Source organism: Muntiacus reevesi, chromosome 2 (assembly GCF_963930625.1).
Source record: "Muntiacus reevesi chromosome 2, mMunRee1.1, whole genome shotgun sequence".
Lineage (NCBI taxonomy): Eukaryota > Metazoa > Chordata > Mammalia > Artiodactyla > Cervidae > Muntiacus > Muntiacus reevesi.
This window is the reverse complement of record NC_089250.1, coordinates 65,259,787-65,283,601: the sequence shown is the minus strand read 5'-3', so window position 1 is coordinate 65,283,601 and position 23,815 is coordinate 65,259,787. Positions and strand designations below refer to the sequence as shown.

General features: G+C 51.3%; 1 protein-coding gene across 1 annotated transcript in view; it reads left to right on the top strand.

Moving 5' to 3' along the window:
• Positions 1–21,622, top strand: part of TGM2 (transglutaminase 2) — a 34,544-nt gene extending 12,922 nt beyond the window's left edge. Inside the window, exons 4-13 of the mRNA XM_065921984.1 lie at positions 1,407–1,525; positions 3,072–3,200; positions 4,185–4,362; positions 6,864–6,999; positions 7,648–7,751; positions 9,432–9,674; positions 11,487–11,759; positions 17,192–17,352; positions 18,352–18,488; positions 19,158–21,622. Coding sequence (XP_065778056.1) covers positions 1,407–1,525; positions 3,072–3,200; positions 4,185–4,362; positions 6,864–6,999; positions 7,648–7,751; positions 9,432–9,674; positions 11,487–11,759; positions 17,192–17,352; positions 18,352–18,488; positions 19,158–19,308 — 1,631 coding nt within the window. The 3' untranslated portion in view covers positions 19,309–21,622. The remainder of the gene's footprint in view (positions 1–1,406; positions 1,526–3,071; positions 3,201–4,184; positions 4,363–6,863; positions 7,000–7,647; positions 7,752–9,431; positions 9,675–11,486; positions 11,760–17,191; positions 17,353–18,351; positions 18,489–19,157) is intronic.
• The last annotated feature ends 2,193 nt before the right edge of the window (positions 21,623–23,815 follow it).

The window sequence follows — 23,815 nt, the reverse complement described above, 5'->3', positions numbered from 1 at the left end:
AGCTGATTTACAGCCACATAGCTCATTTATCTGAAGACTGGTGCTCATTGCGCAGTTGCCCGAGCCTCCTGGCAGGATGCATAAGATGCTAGGCCACTTTCTCATTTGTTTTTCTCCAAGCGGTGCCGGCGGGGACTGCCTGCCTATTGCTGTAGAGGGGCCCAGGGCTCTGAGGGGCCAGGCAGCCCCTTCCCCAGGTACTGAACACATTTCTCCAGGCTGATTTCAGTAGGCACGCTGCCTGGGCTCACCATACTCTTAGGGACCCATGAAAATGTGTTCTTTTCTTTTAAAATTGGAAGACCAAGAAAACAAAGGTTCAGGCCAGAGAATATGTTTTAATAGATAGTATTAATATATTTGGGCTTCCCTGGTGGCTCAGAAGACAAAGAATCCTCTTGCCAATGCAGGAGACCTGGGTTCAGTCCCTGGGTTGGGAATTCAGTGTTATACCAATGCAATCAAAAAATACATTACAAAAAAATTTTCTTTAATGGAGGAAGGAGCCCATGAAGGCAAAAATACCTAGGACTGATCAGAGCCATACCATGGCTCTGGATTTCCCCTTCCCAGCCTTAATTTCTTCACTTGTGAGTGGGAATTGGAAAAGGTGGACTAAACTTTGCCCTCCTGCCAGCTGGCCCCACCGCCTCAGGCCCTCTTCTGTCGTCACCAGCCACAGGGAGCTGAGTATCGTCGATTTTCCAACTGCTGCACCGCTCATCTCTCTAGTCCTCTGCTTACAATGTCACCAAGGCAACCTTCAGGGGCCCCCTGACCCCCAAGCTGGACAGATCTGCTTCTCTGAGCTGCAGCGACCTTGAGTTCACTTTCTCTGAATCATGTTCCTTCCTCACATCGCCTCAGGGCTTCAGCTTGCAAAGCACCTTTCTGTTCTGTGATCACATTTGACCCTCAGGAGACACAGTCAGGGGGCAGAAGTGACCTGCCCAGGGTCATACGGCAAAAAATACTCAGAGCTAGGGGATTCCTGACTCCTGGCCCCCGTCAGTGCTCCTCTGTCTCTTGTGCTGGTGTCATTTTCCCATCCGTCAAATATTCTCGAGCCTCAGTTTTGCCATCTGTAAAATGGGGCTTCCAAAGATGCCTTCCACGTGAGGCTTTGGTGGAGGTTTAACAAGTTAACTTATGCCATTACATTTATCACAGGTCCTGGCACGTGGTAAGTGTTGGATAAAAGACAGCCAATTGTTATCACCAACTGATAATACTTTCTCTTATTGGTATGAGATTATTAATTAATGATTAGTTTTTCTGATTAAAAGAGGGAATGGCCTCTGGGGAGCTGCCCTGGTGCTGAAGGGTTGGCACCCCGGCTGCCATGTCTGTGGTGAAGCTGGGCCTTGCCGGATGCTGAGTTGAGGCCTTTTCATTTTTACCCACAGCGGATGCCGTGTACCTGGACTCGGATGAGGAACGGCGAGAATACGTCCTTACCCAGCAAGGCTTCATCTACCAGGGCTCAGCCAAGTTCATCAAGAACATACCTTGGAATTTTGGGCAGGTAGGGCCACACCCTGCCCCTCCTAACCATCTCTGGCTTGCTGTGAGCTGGGCCCTGGGTCTGAGACAAAATCAGAAAGTGTAAGCAGGTCTCAGAGTCACTCACCCCATGCTGTCAAGGATTCAAGGGCTCTGAAGTGGCTGGAGGCTCAGAGAGGGCCCAGGCCAGGCCTGAGGTCACACAGCAAAAGATGGCCCTGTGCACCGTGGGAGCAGCAGCTCTGGATTCAAGATGGGAAAGAGTCAGAGAGCCTTTAGGAGCTGTGGGGCTGGCAGGGGCTCCAGGAGGGAGAAGGGAGCCATTCAGGGCCTTATGTCAAAATAATGTGCGGCACTTGGAGACAACTGACTCTGCTAGGCGTGTGCTGAGAGGGGCTTTAAACCACTGTCTAAATTAGTGGTTCTCAAACTCGAATTTTCTGTCTAAATTACCAGAAAAATGTGCGTTAAAATACATTTTTAACATATTGGTGCGTAGTAGCCTAGGGAACAGCAGGAGCAGAAGCACCGAGGTGGCAGCTTTACGTTGTGCCTAAGAAGTGTCCTGCAGCTTGGGGAGCACTTGCATGAGATGGGGCCCCAGGAGATGACGTGGGAGAAGTCCATAGTATTCAAGCTGTGAACAGCCCTGAATGTCAGGCCGACGGCAACAGGGAGCAGAAGAATGAATGCTGCTCTGAGTCATGAAGGGAGGCCTGTGATAAGGCCTGATTTGGGACAAGGCCACAGACACAGAGAGTAGGGCGAGCCTTTGAATGTGACCGAAGTGGTTTGAAGCATGGTGACAGGGAGAGATTTTGATAAAGACAGCAACTTAGCTGCATGGATGAGGTCTGAGTCAGAGAGAGAGGGGCAGAGAGAACATTCCGAGCGAAGCAAACAGCATGTGCAAAAGCCCTGGGGCAAAAAAAAAAAAAGAAAGCCCTGGGGCAGAGTGAGTGTGGCTGCGAGTGCTGAGAGGTGAGGTTGAGATGTGGTGGGACACCAGACATGGAGGGCCTTGCAGGGAGAAGTCTCCATCTTACTCTGGGTGCAGTGGAAACAAGAGTGATGAGATTAGATTTACATAAATTTACAATTTATACTTTGGTTCCAATCAGAGCAGTGTGTGGGGGTGGGGGAGGAGGGACACTTACCAGCTCTGCCGGGTGAGTCAGGCTTTAGGGAAGTGAAGGTTTGGCAGTGGGGGCAGGGAGGGCAGTGGCTGGGCCTGGGATGACTGAGGGCAGTCAAGCTCCAGGGACTCTGGGCTTTCCTTCCACTCCAAGTTCCCAGGACCCTGCCTCGCACACCTCCCCCCCGCCCCTGCCAAGTCTGGATGCAGGCACGCCCCATCCCCTTTCTCATACACTCATTGTCCCATTCCACCCCCTTCCTGGGCCAGGAAAGCTGGCACTGCAGCAACATGACAGACACAACCTGAGCCCCCAGGTGTGATGTGTGAGACAGAGCAGAGGGGCTCCCACAGCCGCTGGACTTCAAGGCAGGCTTCCTGGAGGAGGTGACTTCTCAGCTCCCTCATTCTCCCTTTCTTTCCTCTGACGCAGTTTGAAGACGGGATCCTGGACATCTGCCTGACACTCCTGGACGTCAACCCCAAGTTCCTGAAGAACGCTGGCCGAGACTGTTCCCGTCGCAGTAGTCCGGTCTATGTGGGCCGGGTGGTGAGTGCCATGGTGAGTGAGTGCAGGCCTGCCTCAGGTGATAATGGAGACCAGGCCCCAGGCTGTCATGGTCGGGGGGACCTGGGAGATGGGTGAGTCTCAGCTAGGAGACCTTGTATTTGGACAGACAAGATGTACATAAATGAGGGTAAGGCCGTGTGGTCCTGCAAAGCAATTCATTCATTCACTCACCCAGCAAGTATTTATCAAGTGCTACCCATGTCCCAGGCACCGGGGAAAAGCAGGTGCAAGACATGAATGATCTCTCACTTCCTAGAGCTTCCATTCTAGGGAGTGTGGGAGAAGACGGGAGTTAACCACAGAATCATGTGAATGCCCAGTCATGTTGCAAAGAGCTTTCAAAGGGGCCAGACGTGTGACAGTGTCTAACCGCAGGGCGCAACCCCAGTGGAGGACTGGGGGACTTCCCTAAGTGATGATTCTTGAGCTGATGTAACTGGGAGGAGAAGAGTGTCCCTCGCAGAGAGGACTGCTTGTACACAGGTTCCCCGAGGAGGGACGACTGGCAGATTTGAGGAGCAGAAAAGAGGCTAGTGTGACCAGAGCGGAGAACAAAGGGGCGGGGGTGGAGGATGGGGGGGAGGGTTGCAGGTGGGCTGCAGAGGGGGCAGGGCCAGACCCTGCTTGGATCAGGGCCAGGAGAGCAGGATGCTGAGGGTCTGGGGGCAGTGACCCCATCTGGGCAGGGCCAGAACGGGCCTCTGTAAAACTCAGATCATGCCGCCTGCCAGCCTCTGCATGCATGCACATCTCCAGAATCATCCTCATGACCCTGACCCCTCTCCACCTCCTCTCCCACCCCCGCTCCTATCTCCAACCTCCCCATCAGTCATACCTTGGGATCTTTGCACCTGCTGCTCCTTCAGCCTGGAACGCCCCTCCCCTGCCTGTCACCACGTGCTGAGTTCATGCCCACCCTAGCGCAGCCATCACTAACCCCAGACTTGGTCCCTCTGACACCCCTGCGGGTCGCAGGTCAACTGCAACGATGACCAGGGCGTGCTGCTGGGGCGCTGGGACAACAACTACGCGGACGGCATCAGCCCCATGTTCTGGATCGGCAGCGTGGACATCCTGCGGCGTTGGAAGAAAGATGGTTGCCAGCGCGTCAAGTACGGCCAGTGCTGGGTGTTCGCGGCTGTGGCCTGCACCGGTGAGCAGCAGGCGGACGTGGCGGGCCTGGAACCGCGCTTGGCTTCCAGGAGCTGAGTCAGGGTCCCTGTGGCCTTCTCCCAGGCCTGATGTGTAACAGAGCCTGGGAAAGCTTGGTCAAATAACGGGACATCTGACCCCTGCGGTTGTGGGGTTTCTTCTCTTTTTTAATATTTATATTTATTTGGCTATCCCCAGGTCTTAGTTGCAACATGCAGGATCTTTAGTTATGACACTTGAGTTCTTTTTTTTTTTTTTTTTTTGACACTTGAGTTCTTTATGTGGCGTCTAGTTCCCTGACCAGAGATCAAAGCCTGGCCCCCTGCTTCGGGAGCTCAGAGTCTTAGTCCCTGGACCACCAGGGAAGTCCCAGCTGTGGGGTTTCTGCAGGGAGCTGAGTAGTGGATCAGCCCAGGGACTGGAATTGGACTGCCTGCCTTGAATCCCAGCTCTGCCTCTAATCCCCAGGCAAGAGAATTGGTGTCTCCAGGCCTCAGTTTCCTCACCTGTAAAATGGAGACAGTGGTAACTGACCTAAGTCACAGGGAGCTCTTATACCCAGGGAGAGGTCAGTTAGCACAGTCAGTCAGGTTAGGTGGGGTTTCGGGATTTCCAGAGGCATCTGGGATTCCTCAGCTGGATCCCGGGACATTTTCCCTGTGTCCGTTAGTTGGCCAACAGTGATTGGACGGATATTTGCAGTGACGGGCACGGTGACACACTTTTCTGTTCTGCCAGACTGCTCACACCCATCCCTCTCTGAATCATTACAACATCCCGACAAGCTGCTATTATTAGCTCCTCTCAGAGGAGGAAGTGGAGGCTCAGAGAGGAGATGTGGCTTGGCCAAGGTCACACAGCTGGTGAATGCACAGCCAGGCATGGAACCAGGTGGACCTGCTTCAGGCACAGCCTCCTGGTCTTAGATTGTGAGGGTGAGGCCCCCCTGGGACCCCATCCTTGGGACAGGAGTGGAGCCTTGCTCCTGGGTCAGCGGGGGCAAGCCTCCTCCAGCCTGGAATCTGTACTCTGAAGCTTGTCATGATGGGGCAAGGCCTGGAATTGGAACACCAGCTCTCCCACGGGCAGCAGAGAGTCTGGCCCCTACCCAGGCCAAAGTGCGCAGGAACCAAGCCAGAGGTGGAAGGTCACAGCTGTTCCTTCCTCCCTCCTTGTAGGGCCTTCTAGGGCTCTCACATCTCCTGACCTGAATCCGGGGCTTTTGGGGAAGTTTATGCCCTGATTGATAACAGGCAGTGGGCAAAGTTCACATTCCTGCCTCTCCCCCATCTCAGAGACCCAATCTCATCAAAACTCAAAGTAAAACAAAAGTCCTGCGGATTGTATTTAGTAGGCCTTTCTGCTTCACTTCTTTTTTAAGACGTTACTTCTTTATTTTACCCTGAGAATATGTTACTTTTACATTTTACATAAAAAGTATATCAAAAAACGAAAGGGAAAAAGCACCCATAATCTCCTCTGTCAGAAACCCCCAGCACCACTATTCGAGCAGGAGTCTGTGGTTTGTAGGTGCCACTTGACCCCCTGCCTCTTTGTCACTTATCTTTACAACACCAGCCCCTTTCCCGGTCACTCAGCCTCTCTGGACGCTGTGCCTCGACCCAGTGCAGGCCCTCCTGGTCCACAGTGGAGCCCCAGAGCACTGAACTCTGAGCCAAAGAGGAGGAAACAAGGCCCAGAGAGGTGAAGGAAATGGCCCCAGGCCACACAGCCTGGAGCAGCTGGGGCTGGAACGGAAGGGTCCTGACCTCTGTTGCCTCATCTGCCTACCCCACTGTTCACGCCTCGCTCTGAATCTGTCACTCCTTTTCTCCTTCCCTTCCTCCTTCTCTTTCTACTTCACTCGTTCATCCCATTTGACCAATTAGTCTGTGCCAGGTCTTGCTGGGCTCTGGGACTGTAACATAAGGCAGATCACTCACTGCCCTCAGAGGACTAATTAAAGAATCCCTTACATACCCATATATTGAGAGTGATGATGCATCCCTAGTCTTGCTGTGAATGCAGATGATGGGGTAATCTAAACCTAGCGGGGTGGCCTTCCTGGCCGAAGGATGGGCCTACGCCAGCATCCTGGGGCGGGTGGGAGTGAGGAGTGCTGGAGGCCAGTGTGGCTGGAACAAAGTGTACAGGAAGTAATCAAGGGTCAGACCCCGCAGGGCAAGGCCCACAGGGGAGGTTTGGCCTTGACCTTGAGGGCCATGAAGAGCCATTGAGGGTTTAGCAACAGACTGTTAATGTCAGGTTTGCATTTAGAGTCTTCTTTTGTTAGCTGTGAGGTGAAGAGGAGAGAGGGGGACATGGGGCAATCAGTGAAGTGGGCACCATTATCTGTGCAAGGGGATGGCACAACCTCACCACTTGGACAATGGGTACAGTGCTCCCTGGGGTACAGATGGGTATGTGGAGGCCCAGGCAGAGCAGATGTCTCTAGGGCCCCAGCCCACCCCCTAAACTCTCTCTACCATGTCTTCCGCCCAGTGCTGCGGTGCCTTGGCATCCCCACCCGCGTCGTGACCAACTATAACTCAGCCCACGACCAGAACAGCAACCTGCTCATTGAGTACTTCCGCAACGAGTTCGGGGAGATCCAGAGTGATAAGAGCGAGATGATCTGGTGAGGGGTTGCCCAGTAGGGAGGGTCACCTGAAGAGGAGATAGGGCGATGTCTCAGATGAGGTCACCTCTGAATTAGGTTTAAAAGTTGAGGAGTATTTGGACAAAAGGAAACAGGACTTGGAGAGGCTCCCAGGGAGGCAGGAACAGCAGGAGCCAAGGCTGAGAGGAAGGAAAATCAACACAGGACACATGAAAGGAGAACGCCTTGCCCAGAGTCTGCACTGCAGGCTGGGGGTCTGGGCTTGATTCCAAAGACTTCAGACTGGAAGGGAATGGTCTGATGACCATGGGGATAGATCAGAAGCGAGGGGGTGGGGTGTGGTCCAGGTGGGTGGTGATGGGGCCTGAATCCAGGCAGAGCCTGTGGGCTGGAAAAGAAGGGTCAATCAAGAAATTAGGAGGTCAAGTCAGCTGGACTTGCAGAGCCACTGAGAGGGGAAAGGAGGTGGGCAGAGGGGTTGAGGGGTTGAGGATGACTCTCAGTGTAGGAAGGAATACCTGGCTGGACCCCTGGAGGAAGAGCAAAGTGTTGGGAGGACGTGATGGGCTCAGCTTAGGACAAGGCAAGTGTGAACAGCACGTTGGAGGTGACCACGAACGTCTGCACGTGAGTCCTGCTCCATGTTCTGCTTTGTTTCCCCAACAGGAACTTCCACTGCTGGGTGGAGTCGTGGATGACCAGGCCAGACCTGCAGCCGGGCTACGAGGGGTGGCAGGCCCTCGACCCCACGCCCCAGGAGAAGAGCGAAGGTGGGTTGGGCAGAAGTGGCCCCATTACTGAGATGAGGAAACAGAAGCTGGAGGGGACCCACCCACCTGAGGGACTCCCCAGAGAAGGGCAGAGAGCTGGGATGCTAACCCGGGTCTGGCTGACTCCAAAGGAACTTTGAATGTTGGGGCAGCCTCACTGGTGTTTTATGAAGCACCTGTTTTATAATTTGAAAAGTGATTCATGCACATTGTGGAAAACAGAAAATATGGAGAAGCACAAAGAAACAAAAAATCAAAGAGCACCTTTGTCCTCTTCCCCCCAAAGAAATTTCATTAACTTTTATACACAGTTTCCAATAATTTCAAATGACTCCTTCCTCAGAATAATATTTTAAATGCACACAATATAACACCTATATTGAATATAGTACCTTCATAAAGATGAAGCTTCTTTCTGCTACTAATGTTAAATAAGGAGTGGAAAAAGGGTTGAATTCCACTGAAACATGGTTATCAAAAATTTTTTAAATATTTTTGTGATATAGTAATATATGTGTTACATAACATGATCTAGTGATAGAGTCAGTAATTTCCCTAATTTCTTGATAGAGATAAACATAATCTCTATTTTCAGTTATCTGTGACAACTATAAAGATATATGAAAATATCTGTGGTTCTTAGGAGTGACAGGTCACAAGTGCACCTAAGACTGTGGTTTGTGGTCTGCTGGCACAATAAAAAAAAAAAGTGTTATCAAAGTATAATGAAAATAATGAGGTGTTTTTTTTTTTCCTGTCCAAGTTCATGAACTCCTGAATTCTATTTGCTGTGCCTCGGGGGGATCCATGGGCCCCAGGTTAAGAACTCTGGCTGCACATGACCTTTTCTCCTGGCCCCCTCCTTTCTCCATATAGCATTAGCAGTTCTATATCAGATCGTTTTCCGTGATTTGAATTTTAATTGAATGTTATTATGTTCCATCAGATAGATGCATTGTAATATAGCTACTGAGCCTCTAATCCTCAACATTGCAATTTGTGACCGGTTTGAGGCAGTTGTAAACCACACCTAGATAAGCATCAGGCTGTCTTGTTAACCAGCTCTCTTGTTCATTCAGTCAACACACTCTCCTTGAGTCTGCGTTAGGCACTCACTGCTACTCATTCTGGGCAGGAAACCAGACAGACACACGCCCTTGTAAAGTATTGCCTACACTTGGCTCCCTCATTTCCTAAAGTGCCTTGGGATACATTTCTCTTTATCAAACACATAGCGGATAAGAGTTTGCGAGTCCTCATTTGTAGGTACAAATGTCATCACGTGAAGCCAGGACTCAGAGAGGTTAAATGAATTCCCAATGTCACACAGCTAATAAGAGGCTGTGCTGAGATTTGAATCCCAGAAGCTGAGTTCCAGGGTCCCCTGGAATTCTCTCTTTTGACTGCATTGTGAGATTTAGGATCTCAGTTCCCGACCAGGGATTGAACCCAGGTCCGAGCAGTGAAAGCACAGAGTTCTGACCACTAGACCGTGGGGAACTTCCTCTCTGGGAGTTCTGAGTTCTTATCTGACGCCGCCGTCTCAGAAATGGAGTTCCTGGGTCAAAGCGCTGTATCATCTTGTGGCTTTTACCCAATGTGGTTTGATTGTGGAAGGTTTGGGAGGTGCCATCCTCCCCTCAGCCCAGGTCCATCTCTGTCCCTCCTCCCCCCACCCAGGGACTTACTGCTGTGGCCCGGTCCCCGTTCGTGCCATCAAGGAGGGCGACCTGAGCACCAAGTACGACGCTCCTTTCGTCTTTGCCGAGGTCAACGCCGACGTGGTGGACTGGATCCGGCAGGACGATGGGTCTCTGCGCAAATCCATCAACCACTCCCTGGTGGTGGGGCTGAAGATCAGCACGAAGAGTGTGGGCAGAGACGAGCGGGAGGACATCACCCACAACTACAAGTACCCCGAGGGTAGGTGCTGGGGCTCATCACTGCCCTGCAGAGGAGCAGCTGGTTTTACCATCCCGGTGGCCGTGCGTGCCTGTGTGTGTGTGTGAGTGTGTGTTTTATCTGGCAGCCTGCACATGACAGTGATCTGTAGGTTACTGTCTATTTCAAGAAATTCCATAGAAACAAGTGCAAATTTGACACACACACTGTGTGTGTGGGGAGGCAATGGTCAAGGATTACTCATTTAGGGAAAGAGTTTTATATTCTGCAAAAGGATTCCATTTGGTTTTTAAGCCTCACTTTCTTGGTTGGTTTGACTCTTAGTAAAACTGAAAGGGATGGCTGTTATATAAGAGAGGCATGCATTGTAACAAAAAATTAGGATGTCCATGTTTATTAATAGTGCGTGCATCTGTGTGGAGTCGCTTCAGTCGTGTCACTCTTTGTGACCCTGTGGACTGTAGCCCTCCAGGCTCCTCTCTGTCCATGGGATTCTCCAGACAAGAATACTGGAGTGGGTTGTCATTCCCTCCTCTAGGGGATCTTCCCAACCCAGGGATTGAGCCCATGTCTCTTACATTTCCTGCATTGGCAGACAGGTTCTTCACCACCAGTGTCACCTGGGAAGCCCCTTATTAACAGTACTCATTAGTCATGGGAGCTACAATAGGTGGGCAATTCCATGCCTTTTTACTGCAGTGTATTTGTGCCAAAGAGGCTTGGAAGTCCAGAGGGGCCATGTAGGAGAAGCTCCATGAAAGAGAAACTGTAGGGTTTATCATTGCAGTATTGCACATAGAGCTGGGGAAGTGGGTATGAAGGTAGATTGGAAAGGTTTAAAGAGAAATGGACCAAAAGAAGCTTAAAGATAATAAGATGGGCTCAGTCAGACACAAAGATGAAGCTTCTTTTTGCTACTAATATTAAATCAGGAGTGGGAAAAGGATGTGGTTTATTTTGCACATCCAGTGGCCAATTCAATAGACAGATATTTTTGAAGCAGCTACTGTGTTCCAAGTTCAGTAGGGTTTACAGAAGTGACTAAGAAACCGCAGCCCTCATCTGACCCCCATTGACTTTTGAAGGGCTGCCTGGGGTTTGGTTATGAAGTGGCCACGCTCTTGCAGGAAAGGATAAAACAGAAGGAAAAGATGCTTTCCCTGGCCTCTGAAACGTCTAGATCTGATGATTTGATAGAAAAAAATAGATATATACCCAACAACACTTGGGAAAAATTAAAAGGCACATAGGGGAGAACTAATGGTATAAAGAAGGGGGCAGTTCTGCTGGAGAACTCAGCAGTTGGAGAAGTGATGGAAAGGATTTCAGGTAAAAGTGGTCCCTGTGCAAATGCTTGGAGGTGAGAAAGTTTGAATTGTGTTAGTGCCTACTAGGCACGAAGCACTGTTGTAGGCATTGGGTATGACTTAATATTAAGTGAAACACTTGCTTAGTCCCCAAGAGACTTGAGAGTGTAAGCATATGAACAGAAAAAAACCCTAGTGGGCTCCCCCCCAAAAAAACATGGCAGGCAATCGGCAGCTATGAAACTCCAAAAGGTATTGTGAGTCATTCATCCTGGGGAGGTAGTCAGAGAAGGCTTCCTGGAGGAGGGGTCATTTGGGGATGGGTCTTGAGGGATATATAGGAGTTTGCTTGTGGAAAGTAAATAAAATACTCTTTCCTCCTCCTGGCACAGTAATGTAAAGAAGGGGCTCCTTCTGGGTGCTCTGAGTCACCAAGACTTTGAGAAGCCAGCTTGCTCTGCCCCCAGCCTCCTCCTCATTGATCCTCTGTCCAGCTGTGATAAAGCTGTCTACCCTATCTCCACAGGGTCCCCAGAGGAGAGGGAAGCCTTCAAGAGGGCCAACCACCTGAACAAAGTGGTTGATAAAGAGGAGACAGGGGTGGCCATGCGGATCCGTGTGGGCGAGGGCATGAACAGGGGCTGCGACTTCGACGTCTTTGCCCACATCACCAACAGCACCCCCGAGGAGCACGCTGGCCGCCTCCTGCTCTGTGCCCGCACTGTCAGCTACAATGGGATCCTGGGACCTGAGTGCGGCACCAAGGATCTGCTCAACCTTTCCCTGGAGCCCTACTCCGGTAAGGTTCTGTGTTCCTGGAGCAGCTGTTGACCACACTGGCTGGATGGTGCCCTGAGCATTGAGCATGTACAATCTACCACACTGCGGGTCTGGCCCTGTCCTTGGCACTTTATAAATAGCAACCCAGCTCCTTCTTATAACAAAAGTAGAAGGTGGATTCTTTTATGGCGCCTGTTTTCTAGTTGAGAAGACTGACAACAGAGAGGTTAAGTAGCTTTCCTAAGGGCACACGGCTCGGAAGTGACAGGACAGAAACTTGAACCTGTACTCACAGCAGCTATTCTGTTTTGTTTCAGTTCATCTTCATGTGACCCCTGATTGCTTTCCCAGACTCTCTACTTACTGCCCCTTCCAGTAAATTCCTTCCCTCTGTCTCTAGCAACCCACACTGCAGCTGTCTCTCCCCAGAGCCCTTTAGAGAACCTCTCCTGCTCCTCTGGAGGTTCTCAGGCTCAGGGAGAAGAGATTCAAGACTAGTGCTGCTCAGAGAACTGTCAGAGATATGAGAATGTTCTATATCTGCGCTGTCTAGTGTGGTGACCACTAGCTCCACGTGGCTATTGAATGCTTGCAATGTGACTTGCAATTGTGGGACACTAAAGTTTTTATTTAATTTAAACAGCCACATGTGGCCAGAAGCTGCCATATTGGACAGTGTTGCTACAACAGTGATGGGAAAAGCCTTGATCTTCTCTTCTTAGGTTTTTATTTTTTAATTGGGGGTATAGTTGCTTTACTTTCTGCTGTACTTTCTGAGTGAATCACCATATGTTTACATATATCTCCTCCTTCTGGGACCTCCCTCCCACCCCCTGCTCCCTATCCCACCCCTCTAGGTCATCACAGAGCATCGAACGGAGCTCCCAGTGCTATGCAGTAGCTTCCCGTTAGCTATCTATTTTACACATGGTAGTGTGTGTGTATATCAATCTTAAATTTCCAATTCACACCTCTGCCAATTGTGTCTACCCGCCATTCTCTATGTCTGAGTCTGTATTCCTGCTCTGCAAATAGGTTCATCTGTGCCATTTTTCTAGACTCCACATTTATGCATAAACATATGCTCCAGGGCCTGGCCCAGCCTCCCTGGGAGCAGATCCTCTTCCATGTTTGGGGCTGAAATGATGTCCGCAGCTCACCCAGCCCTCACCCCTGGGCTGACCCTCTGTCACTCTTTTTTCCTGGTTGGTCGCCTGCACAGTCATTGTCCCCTTGATCCCTTTCACTGCCTGCTTTGTCACCACGCCTGGTTATCTCCCTAAAAATAAGCCGGAGGACCTGAGTGGGGCTGTGCCTGACGAGGTCACTTAGTGATGAAGCGTGGAGCCTGGTCTCTCCCCCACCACCCCGCCTCCCCCAGTGCCCGCAGCAGTCCTTTCTTGGCTTCTGCATTTGGAGCCTGCAGGCATGAGGAGTGCAGGGGAGTCGACGTTGGGAGAGGACCTGGGAAATGTGGTTTGAGTAGAACATCAGTCAGCTCTAGGGCCTTTATCTCAGGCCCACGGCAGGCACTCTTGGAGCTACACGCCAGGATAGAGCAGACTCTGTCAGGGTCCTGGAGCAGTGGGGAAGCCTTGGGGGCAGAGCCAGTTGGTACCAGGGCTAGGGCCCCAAAACTTTCACTGCTAAAAGGCATGTGCAGAGGCCAAACTTGGCCTTGAATCTGGCTCTGCCACCTTCTATTATTATTATTAATTATTGGTCACACCATGCAGCACGTGGGATTTTAGTTCCCAGACCAGGGATCGAACTGCTGCCCCCCTGCATTGGGAGTGTAAAGTCCTAACTACTCCACAGCCAGGGAAAAACCTCACCCACCTTCTAGATGTACAGTCTCGGCCTCACACCACACTCACCTGTCAGCTGGGGCATTGACATGCCCCTCATGGGTGGCTGTAAGGACTGAAGGAGATGTGTGTTCCGGAAAGATCTGGAAGATGTAAAATGGTGCCTGGCCATGGTGGGGCCCTTCACACCCCACTGAGCAAGTGCAGACAGGTGTGGGGGGGACAAGAAGCATCTTTGCTGAACACCCGCTGCTGTACTAGTGCTCTCCAGGCCGGGCTCAGAGCTTCCTGGGTCATGGCCAACCTCGCTGGTGTCCGGAGGACCGGGGTCTTCACTCTGCCTCCGGGCCCCGAGTCAGGGGCAGGACTCCCCTTCCAGGTGTGTGGGGTGGTTGAGACACACCCGGGTCCTAGTTCCTGCAATTCTGCCTGCAGACTGTGAGCTCCTGGGTATTTCTCTTCTCTATTCCAGGCCTCCGCTTCCCTATTTGTAGAAAGGCTGGTTCATCTTTTCTTTTGTTTTTATAAGTGAAAGGTTGACTCAGGGAGGAAACCCACTCCATAGACAGAGTGGGGGCCATCTCGGAAGGCAAGAGAGACCTGGTTCATCTCTAGAGAGCGCCAGCCCTGTTGTGCGAAGGCTGTGTCAGTTCTTCCTCGTATTCAGAACTGCTTGAAAGTGCGGAAGTGTCTTTCCTGGAATATGTTTCATAAGGTGAAGCCCAACCTGAACCAAGGATGCCAGAGTAACTTCCTCTCAGGCCGCTGTTGAGTCACACTTTGCCTCCCAGATACATCTGGGCTCCTCACAGCATTGTTCTGTTTCAACCACGCCCGCTGGTGTCTCTTCCTGGGAAAGTGTTCACAGCAGAGGGGTCCCACCTGCTCCGTAGACCTCCGAGGGGCACAGCCTCTTGGGAGAAGGCAGAGGAGGGCAGCAGTCTGGGGCATTGCCCTCAAGCTGGAAGGTGGGGCTAGGCCAGGATGCGCTATTGAGGCCTCCAAGGCCAAGGTCACCCTGAGACTGATTCTCCCACCCTCCGAGACCCTGAACTTTGGCTGAGTTGCTGGTTATGCTTTGATGATAAGATCCAGGGGATTTCCATGTGCTAGTGGACAGGAAGCCAGGCCTAGGACAGCTGAACTGAAACCAGAGGCCCTTACGCCGTCCTCCTGGCTCAGCGGTTCTCCCCCTTCCTGCACTCCGCCCCCTCTCTGGGGCCCTCACCCCTCCAGGTGGGGCAGCACAATCTCCGCGATGATCAAAGGGACCATCTAAGGAATGAGTGACACTAACCACACACGTTTCTTTCTTTCGGCCAGCGCTGGCCCGAAGCCAGGCCAAGGCTTCTAGCCTGTGGATGGCAATTCTCAAAGGTCCAGCCCCACCCTGACCTCAACCTCCTGGAAAAGTTAACAGTGGGGGCCACCCCCTCCAGGCTCCTGGAGAACTGTGTTTTCCTTCTTCTCTGTGGAACTGGTCAGAGTTTCCACTCCACCAAGTCCCGACCCAGGAATTTTTCACTCCTTTTTGTCCTCTTTGGCAGAAGCTGTGTTTTTTTCCCTTCTACATCATCGGAGCTGAGGTTGGAGAAGGTCCACCCGGGGAATGAGTGACGAGAGGGCAGGGCACTCATTTTCCAGAGAGCAGGGTAGGGGACACTGAGTGTGCATGGCCAGGACCTAGACCTTGACCCATGCAAAGAGAAGGTGGCCGTCTGCTCAGGCCTTCACGGTCCTGTAGATGACCTCCCAGCGGGTGCTCACTGGCCTGGACACCCCTGACCCTTGCTAATCTCCCTCATTAACAGTAAACCAGATCCTGAACTGAGAGCGCTCAGCAGACAAGAATATGAGCCTGAATTGAATAAACCTGACTTTGTTTGCTGGTGTTTGTTTTTACCAGCTTCCTGCTACTTATGGTAATTAGACAGGTTTGCGGCAAATAATGGTAACAAGACTCCCTGAGCAGAAAAGGTTGAAAAGTTTGAAGCAAGGAGACTGAAAGAAAAATAGTGAGCAAATAATGAGGATTTCCTCAGACATGTGAAACATCACATGAATGACGAGTTTGGGAAACTCGAGTCTCTTGGGGGGAGGGAGGCAGCAGACGACAGAAAAAGAGGAAGCAGCATCTCCCATCATGGTACGGGGACATGAGGAGAGGTTGACTGGGCTCCACAGAGTCCCAGCACCATCCTTGCGACATTCTTGTTTGATGGGGCTGGCTCTGTCTGCAATGCAGGAGACCTGGGTTTGATCCCTGGGTTGGGAAGATCCCCTGGAGAAGGGAATGGCAACCCACCCCAGTATTCTTGCCTGGAGAATCCCATGGACAGAGGAGCCTGGCAGGCTACAGTTCATGGGGTCACAGAGAGTTGGATACAACTGAGCAGCTCAGACACACACAAAGACACACACATAAGGGGCAGAAAGGATTTCTCCCAAGGTTCTCTGTGACCACGTGAACAGGCAGGGTCTGGCGTGAGCCTGTGGATTCGCTCTCTCTTTTTAAAAAAAAATTGCAGTGTAGTTAATTTACAATGTTGTGTTAGTTTCTGCTGTTTGGCAAAGTGAGTCAGTTATACACACATGTACGCTGTTTTCTAGGCTCCCTTCCCAGACAGGTCATCACAGAGTATTGACTAGAGTTCCCTGTGCTATTCAGTAGGGGCTTATTAATTATCTAGTCTAAATATAGTATGTATATGTCAATTCCAGTCTTCCAATTTATCCCTCCTCTTCCCCTCTCCGCACTGGTAACCAGGAATTTGTTTTCTACATCTGTGACTCAATCTCTATTTTGTAAATAGGTTCCTTTGTATCGTTTCTTTAGATTCCACATGTGAGTGATACCATTTGATATGTGTCTTTCTCTGTCCTTCTTCACTCAGTATGATAACCTTGCAGCAAATGACACTATTTCATCTTTTTTTATAGCTGAGTAATATTCCACTGTAAATGTGTACCGGATTTTCTCTGTGGTCTGTGGATAATCAGTCCGGTTCCTCCGCCTTTTCCCACTGCTCCTGCCTGCCTCCCATAAGCTGACCCTGGTGCCCTAGGGCTTCCGTGTTCTTGTCTGAGAAGCAGGGGCTAAGATCCACTCTTTGCTTCTCTGCAGTGGGGAGGTTGGCCCTGCCCACTTCGTTCTCATCCCCATCGCTGTGTGACTTTTGCTCTGAACTGATCTCTGCTCTTAGCTCTTCCCTGTGGGATCCAGATACTCCCGGGAACAGAGAGGGAACCGAGCAGAAACCGAGAGGGGAGGTCGTCTCCCCAGGCTCACACAGTCTGTCAGTGGTCCTAACAGGACCAACTCTCCCCTTTTAAACAGTTATGGGCAGAAGTGTTTCTTCATTTGTAAAATGGGTACAATTCCACCGACCTCGTGGCGGGAAGTGGACATCCTGAGAGGTGGGGTGACTCACCCAGCATCCCCAGGTAGCAAAGGGCAGAGGCACGATTAAAACCCAACCCACTCCTCCCACTTCCTTCCTGGGAGTGCTGGAGCCAGGGCAGGTGGGAGAAAGTGCTGGGACCTGCCCAGTCATTCACCAGCTATGCCCTGTGGAGGTGCCATGGGAGAGGTGGGAGCCACGATTCAGATGGCATGAGTGTTCTCCCCTCTCCCCTTCTGCAGAAAAGAGCATCCCCCTTCGAATCCTCTACGAAAAGTACTGTGACTGCCTGACCGAGTCGAACCTTATCAAGGTGCGGGGCCTCCTCATTGAGCCGGCTGCCAACAGCTACCTGCTGGCCGAGAGGGACATCTACCTGGAGAATCCAGAAATCAAGATCCGGGTAAGGGCTGGGTCCCCAGGTCCAGATCCCACACCTGCATGCAACTCCCTCCCTGCCGACTCAAGATCTGTGATGCCCCAGGGTTCCTCAAATCCTAGCTTCATCAAAGAAAAGCATCATGAAACAGAATTTGGGACCCACAGCCTCTAGGAATGAATCCGCACATCCCAGAATAGTAGGATCATGACATTTAGGGATCTCAGAATTGTGGGCCCTTAAAAGCTAAACTCCTAAGGCAAGATTCTGAGGTCCTGGGACCCTGGTGGGGCAGGAAGGGGTGGAGTTGTTAAGGGCTCAGACTCTGAAGTCTATTTATTCATCTGTAAAATGGGTGTTATAAAGATTAGCTGTGCGTCTACAGGAAACACATAGACTATATCCAGCATGTCATGAGGGTGCAATAAAAGCTGATTAATACTGACCATCAGCGTCATCATGGTCATCACAGTGATTCACTTGGGGCAGTCTCAGCCCCAGGTCCCCAAGTGCTGCCGTTACAAATAAATGGTAAAGAGCAGGGGGTGGCGGGGTGGAGAGTGAGTGCTGTGTGCCAGACAGTCTGCTAGAATCTTGCATAGGTTAGCTCAGTGAATCCTCGTGAGATCCCTGCAGTCAGGCATTTCTCTCCTATGAAGAAACCAAAGCTCAAAGAGGGTGGTATCTTTGCCAAGGTCACACAGCAAGGAAGGGACAGAGGTCAGCCTGCTTCCAAAGCCTCTGATTTTTCCACCCCAGACCTTAGAATGAAGGAGGCACTTTACACATCCCGTGGGTCACGTGGAGCCTCTCCGAAGCTCCATGAAGGAGGAGGCCTGGGCAAGAGTCATCATCCACGCTTTCTGGGCGAGGCGAGGAATGACAGCGGCGGAGCTGCGCAGACGTGGGGCCAAATTGCAGCAGAGATGGAGATGGCTCATTTGGGGCTCTGGCTGCCCTGGAGGGGCTCTGGGCCCCTCTCCCTCTTTGCTGCCCCTGACATCTGCCCCGTGTCTCCTCCAGATCCTGGGAGAGCCCAAGCAGAACCGCAAGCTGGTGGCTGAGTTGTCTCTGCAGAACCCGCTCACCGTGGCTCTGTCGGGCTGTGCCTTCACCGTGGAGGGGGCGGGCCTGATCGAGGAGCAGAAGACCGTGGACATGTAAGGGCCCATCCCTCCCACCTGGGGCCTGGGAGCAGAGGGCGGACGCTCGTGGAGGGGACAGGTGCTCTTGGACACCGAGCCCTGGACTATAACCACCTCCTCTCATCACCCACACACTCATCCACATAGGTCTATGTCTAAACACCCACACATCAGCTGCATCCCGTGCACACAGCTCACACACCTGAACAGGTACACATTCAGTCACTAAATCCCCGCCTCAGGACACACAGGTCCTCACACGCACACAGGTGTACACGCATGCCTGTGCCGTGTACCCTCACACATAAATGTCTGTATACACATACGCTTATGAGCATACACGCTTGTTTTTCACTTTTTTGTTGTCATATCATTTGCCTACAGTATACAATACAAATCACATGTACAGCTCAGGGCATTTTCATGCGTGTGGTCATGTGAACATCCACACTCTTACACCCTGGCACACCATTCACTCTCCTACACACACACACACAGGAGGGCGGATGGCCCAGGACCCTGAGAGCAATGAGCGGGGCCTGTTTTATCCTGTTGTTATTAAGCTGTACCTCCGTGGAGGCGCTGGGCTGAGATCTCAGTAGTCACATGTCATCCGACCTGGCCTCATCATGGCGAGCAGGCCAGGGCCCCTGTCCTCACCCTCTTTCTCTCTCTCTCTCCCAGCCCGGACCCCGTGGAGGCGGGGGAGGAAGTCAAGGTGAGGGTGGACCTGCTGCCCCTCTACGCGGGCCGCCACAAGCTGGTGGTGAACTTCGATAGCGACCGGCTGAAGGCCGTGAAGGGCTTCAGGAACGTCATCGTTGGCCCCTCCTAAGGGGTCCCCGTGCCAGCCCCACCTCAGGCACCAAGGGCCCCCAACTTGACCCCAATCTTTATCCCAAGCTACTGAGCAATACTTGCCCCTCCTTGGGCCCCAGACCTCAGGGCAGGGGTGGGCTGCCTGCGGGGCCCTTTGGAATCGAATGTACTTCCCGCCCACCTTGTCCCCCTGAACCTGGCTCCCCACGCCCCTCACCTATGAGGGATGTTCTGTGCCTGCACTGTGGGAGGCCTCCTCTTGGCTGACTGGGCCTGCGGGGTAGGCTGTCTCCCCCTCCCTTCCCAGCCCAGAGGCCCCTTAAAAGGCCACTCACACCCGCCATACTGATTGATCAACGTCAGAGCCCCTTTCCGGGGAGCATGCAAAAAAAGTGTGCCCAGTGACCCGATCAAGGAACTCAGCTCCCTAGAGTACCCTGAACCCCTTCCCCAGGTTGAGCCCAGACCCCAGGGGCCCTTGGCAGAGCCTGAGCAGGTGCAGATGGGGAGGGTCCCAGGAAGACCACACCCCAAATCTCACATCAAAGCAGCCCTGACCCAGTACTCCCCCCACCCTCTCACAATGGTGAGGCACCTAGTAAGTGCCTGGCACTTCCTGGGCTCACTGGTGTTCACACAGCCATCAGCCCATCCAGTCGCCACGGGAAACTGCAGAGCGGGGCTGTTTTCTCAGTGAGGAGACTGGGCTCGGAGAAGGGAGGCAGCCAGCCCTGCTTCTGGGCTCCTGGATATTTGCAAGGCTGACTAATGTCAAGGCACAAGAAGGGAGCCTGGCCCTTCTGACTCTGAGTCCAGTGCCCCATCCACCACTCCAGCCCTGACCTGGCTGTGTCCGAGAGGCCATTTGGAACCTGATTAGGATGAGGAGGCGGGGAGGGCTTAGAGCCCTGGGTTCGAGCCCCAGGTCTGGCCAACTACTGCCTTCGCCTCCTCTGGGCCTCAGTTTCCTCTTTGGTCACAGGGAGTGGTTGAACTAGCTCATCTCCAAGGTCCTCCCAGCTCTGCACTTCGGTGCCTTGTATGACCCAGCCTCACCAATGACAGTGGGTCCTCCTCCTGGGCTTCACAGAGCCTTGGGGTCACAGACCCAGGATGCTTTGAAGTGTGAGACCATGACCATGGCCACCTTCCTGTCCCCAGTCGTGTCTGGGTCCCCCACCTGTACCCAGGCATCTGCCTTCGGAGCCCATTTCTAGGGGGAAAGAGACCCCCCTAGAAACCCCCGTCCTAACAATGAGCCCACCCACTGCAATGCCTAGACTTCACAATAGCCTTAGTTGCCTATGCTGATCACCCACCAACAAGGCTGGCATCTTAGCCATCTCCTCTTTGAAGAGCCAGAGTCCTGGAACACAGCCCCTGCCCCCCTGACTAAGCTCGGGGACCCCACCTGAATTGCCGTCTCTGGCTTTATTCCTTACTCTCTCCACGTGACTGGGCTTCCCTCAGCCTGGAGGAGGGAAGTGAGAGAGAATTCTGTGACTGGAGTGGGGTCAGAGCCTCCAGGGAGCCCCCAAGCCCCAGAGAGGGACTTGGAGAAAGTCACACTGATACACTTAGAACGTTCTGCTTTGCACAAGAAGAAGCACAAGATGAGCCAGTATATATTCGTTCTATATAAATATTGCTCTATTTCCCTATAGTTTTATAAACGCTTTCGGGTTCCAAGCAAACAGTAGATGTGCTTTTGAGCCACAAACAGCAAGCACTGAAATAAAATTTATTTTTCACATTCAAACAAGGTCTGGTCATGCTTTTGAGGAGAGTGAGTGGGTGAGCTCATTTAGCATCTGGACAAGCCACTTCATGCTAAGAGTCTTTCCCTAGCTTCAGTGCCTCCCTCAGATCTAAATTTAACCAGCATTCAAAGCTCTACAACTGTCTAGCTCTTTCTCCAATCCCATCTCCAAACAGCCGTGTTCAGATCAGAATGAAGTGCCTGTTTCTCTTTTAACATCCCATGCACTTTCAGCCTCTTAACTTGGAGTGCCCCTCTTTTTTCCTTACCCAGCTTATGAACTCCTATTCATTTTATAATGCTTCACATTAAAGTCACCTCTTTTGTGAAGCCTACCCAGATTTCTTCTCAGAACCCTGGAACATGGACTAACTCAAACACTTATCACAGTGACTTTTAGTTCCATGTTGATATACCTGCCCCCCACTTCCTGTCTGAAGTCCTCAAGGGTGGGGACCAAGTATCTCTTAAACAGACCCTAACATATGCTGAATTGGTCAATTGATGTGTTTCAACTCAGTTCCCCTAAGACCTGTGTTGTTCAGTAGAAATATAATGTGAGCCACAAATGCAAGCCATATATGCAATTTAAATTTTTCTAGTGGCCCTATGAAAAAAAGAAACAGGTAAAATATATTTTAGTAATGCATTTTGATGAACCTAATATGTCTGAAACTTACATGTTTAATAAACATATATAATAAACATTGTTATTGCAACACATAATCAACATAAAAATTATGAGTGAGATATCTTACATTCTTCTTTTCATACAAAGTCTTTGGAATGCAGTATGTATTTTACACTGACAGCCCATTTCAATTAGAACTAGCTGCATTTCAAGTGCTCCGTGGCCTCAGGTGGCTACTGGCTACCACACTGTGTTACCGAGCAAGGGCTCATGTGCCTGCCGCACAGAAAGCCAAGCGCTAACAGCGGGTGTTTGCAGCAAAGTAAGGTTTTATTTGCAAGGTGCCACTGCCAAGAGTGTGTTTTGAGCTTCCCTGATGGCTCCATTGATAAAGAATCTGCCTGCCATGGAGGAGACCTGGGTTCAATCCCTGGGTTGAGAAGATCCCCTGGAGAAGGAAATGCAACGCACTCCAGTATTCTTGCCTGGAGAATCCCCATGGACAGAGGAGCCTGGCAGGCTACAGTCCATGGGGTTGCAAAGAGTCAGACATGACTGAGCAACTAACCCTTTCACTTTCTTTTCAAGCAAGGAGAATAGGCAGCTCATGCTCCAAAGACCTGAAATCCCCGTTGGCTCTCAGGGAAGGGTTTTAAAAACAGTGTAAGGGTAGAGGGTCATAGGATGCATGATTAGCTGGTGAACCTTCTGATTGGTTGGGGGGGTGGGTAACAGCTGATGTTTTAGGAATCTCAACCTTCTGGTTACAACTAGTCTAGGGTACGTGCTTGTGGTCAGCGCATAGCTTCCATCCTCCACCTGGGCGGGGGGTCTTAGTCTCTACTTTGAGCAACTCAAAGATATGCACCAGATTGTTATCTATATTCCTTCAGGAGGAACTAGGAAGTCTGTAATTTTATAGTCCTCATTGTTAACTGCTTGAATCTGCTCCTTGGAACTTAAGGAAGGTCTAGAATACTAAAGCCTCCCCTTCACACTCTTCTTTTCTTTTTTTAAACAAACAAGAAACAGGGGACACAGAGGGACTTTTGTACCTGGGAAATTCCCACAAGGTCCTGCTTGGTATGGTCCCCCTTTTCCTTGATACTCCTCAGTCTCTAGGGGAACAGGGGTGGGACAAAAGGGGAATAAAGTTTTGAATAGAGACATTGATCATAAACTCACCTGGGGAACTCATTTTCGGGGGACTCTGTTTCAAGTGGATGGTGCCAGGTCTAGACTATTTCCCAGAGTGCAGGGACCCAGTCATTCATCTCATTCCACACCGATGAAGCACTCATCAATGTTAGTTGATTGAACAGAGACAGTCTCTGCCTTCAGGGAACTCATGTTGAAACACCGGACATGCAAGTAAAAAACTCAAAGTGCGTTATTACGTTTTTCAGGGTGCTGAATCTTTCTGTTCCTAAAGAATTACACCTGGGGCGTTGCTGGTGACTTAGTGGTAAGGAATCCACCTGCCAACGCAGGAGACACAGGTTTGATCCCGGCTTTGGGAAGATCCCTCATGCTGTGAGATCCAAGCAACTAAGCCCGTGCCCCAGAACCACTAAGCCTGTGCTCTAGAGCCCAGGAACTGCAATTGCTGAGCCCACGTGCTGTAACTACTGAAGCACGCGATCCCTAGAGCCTGTGCTCTGTAAGAGGAGCCGCTGCCATGAAAAGCCTGAGTCCTGCAACTAGAGAGGTGCCTCCGCTCTCCACAACTAGAGAAAAGCCTGCGCAGCAATGAAGACACAGCACAGCCAATAAATAAATAAATAATAAAAAAAAATTGCACCTGGGTCTGGCCTAGATGACCTGAGCATTTTACCAATTAATGCCCAGCAAGAAAACAGAACCATTATTTCAGGTGGGGAAGGAGTTTATAAGGGAAATGGACTCCCAAGGCATCTGAGGTGCCAGAAGAGCAGAGAAGAAGGAGTGGTGCCCAGAAATCAGGAGTCAGCTACTGTCCAGCATGCTCAGCAGCCCAAGAGCCGGTCCCCACCACCCAGCTGCTGGAGGCGCTGTCACTACAGCCCCGGAACCAACAGAGCTGCTGAATCTACAAATGCTGCTGAAGTCAGTGCTGGCTGCAGCCAGAGGCAGGCTGGCATCTCTGATCCTCCT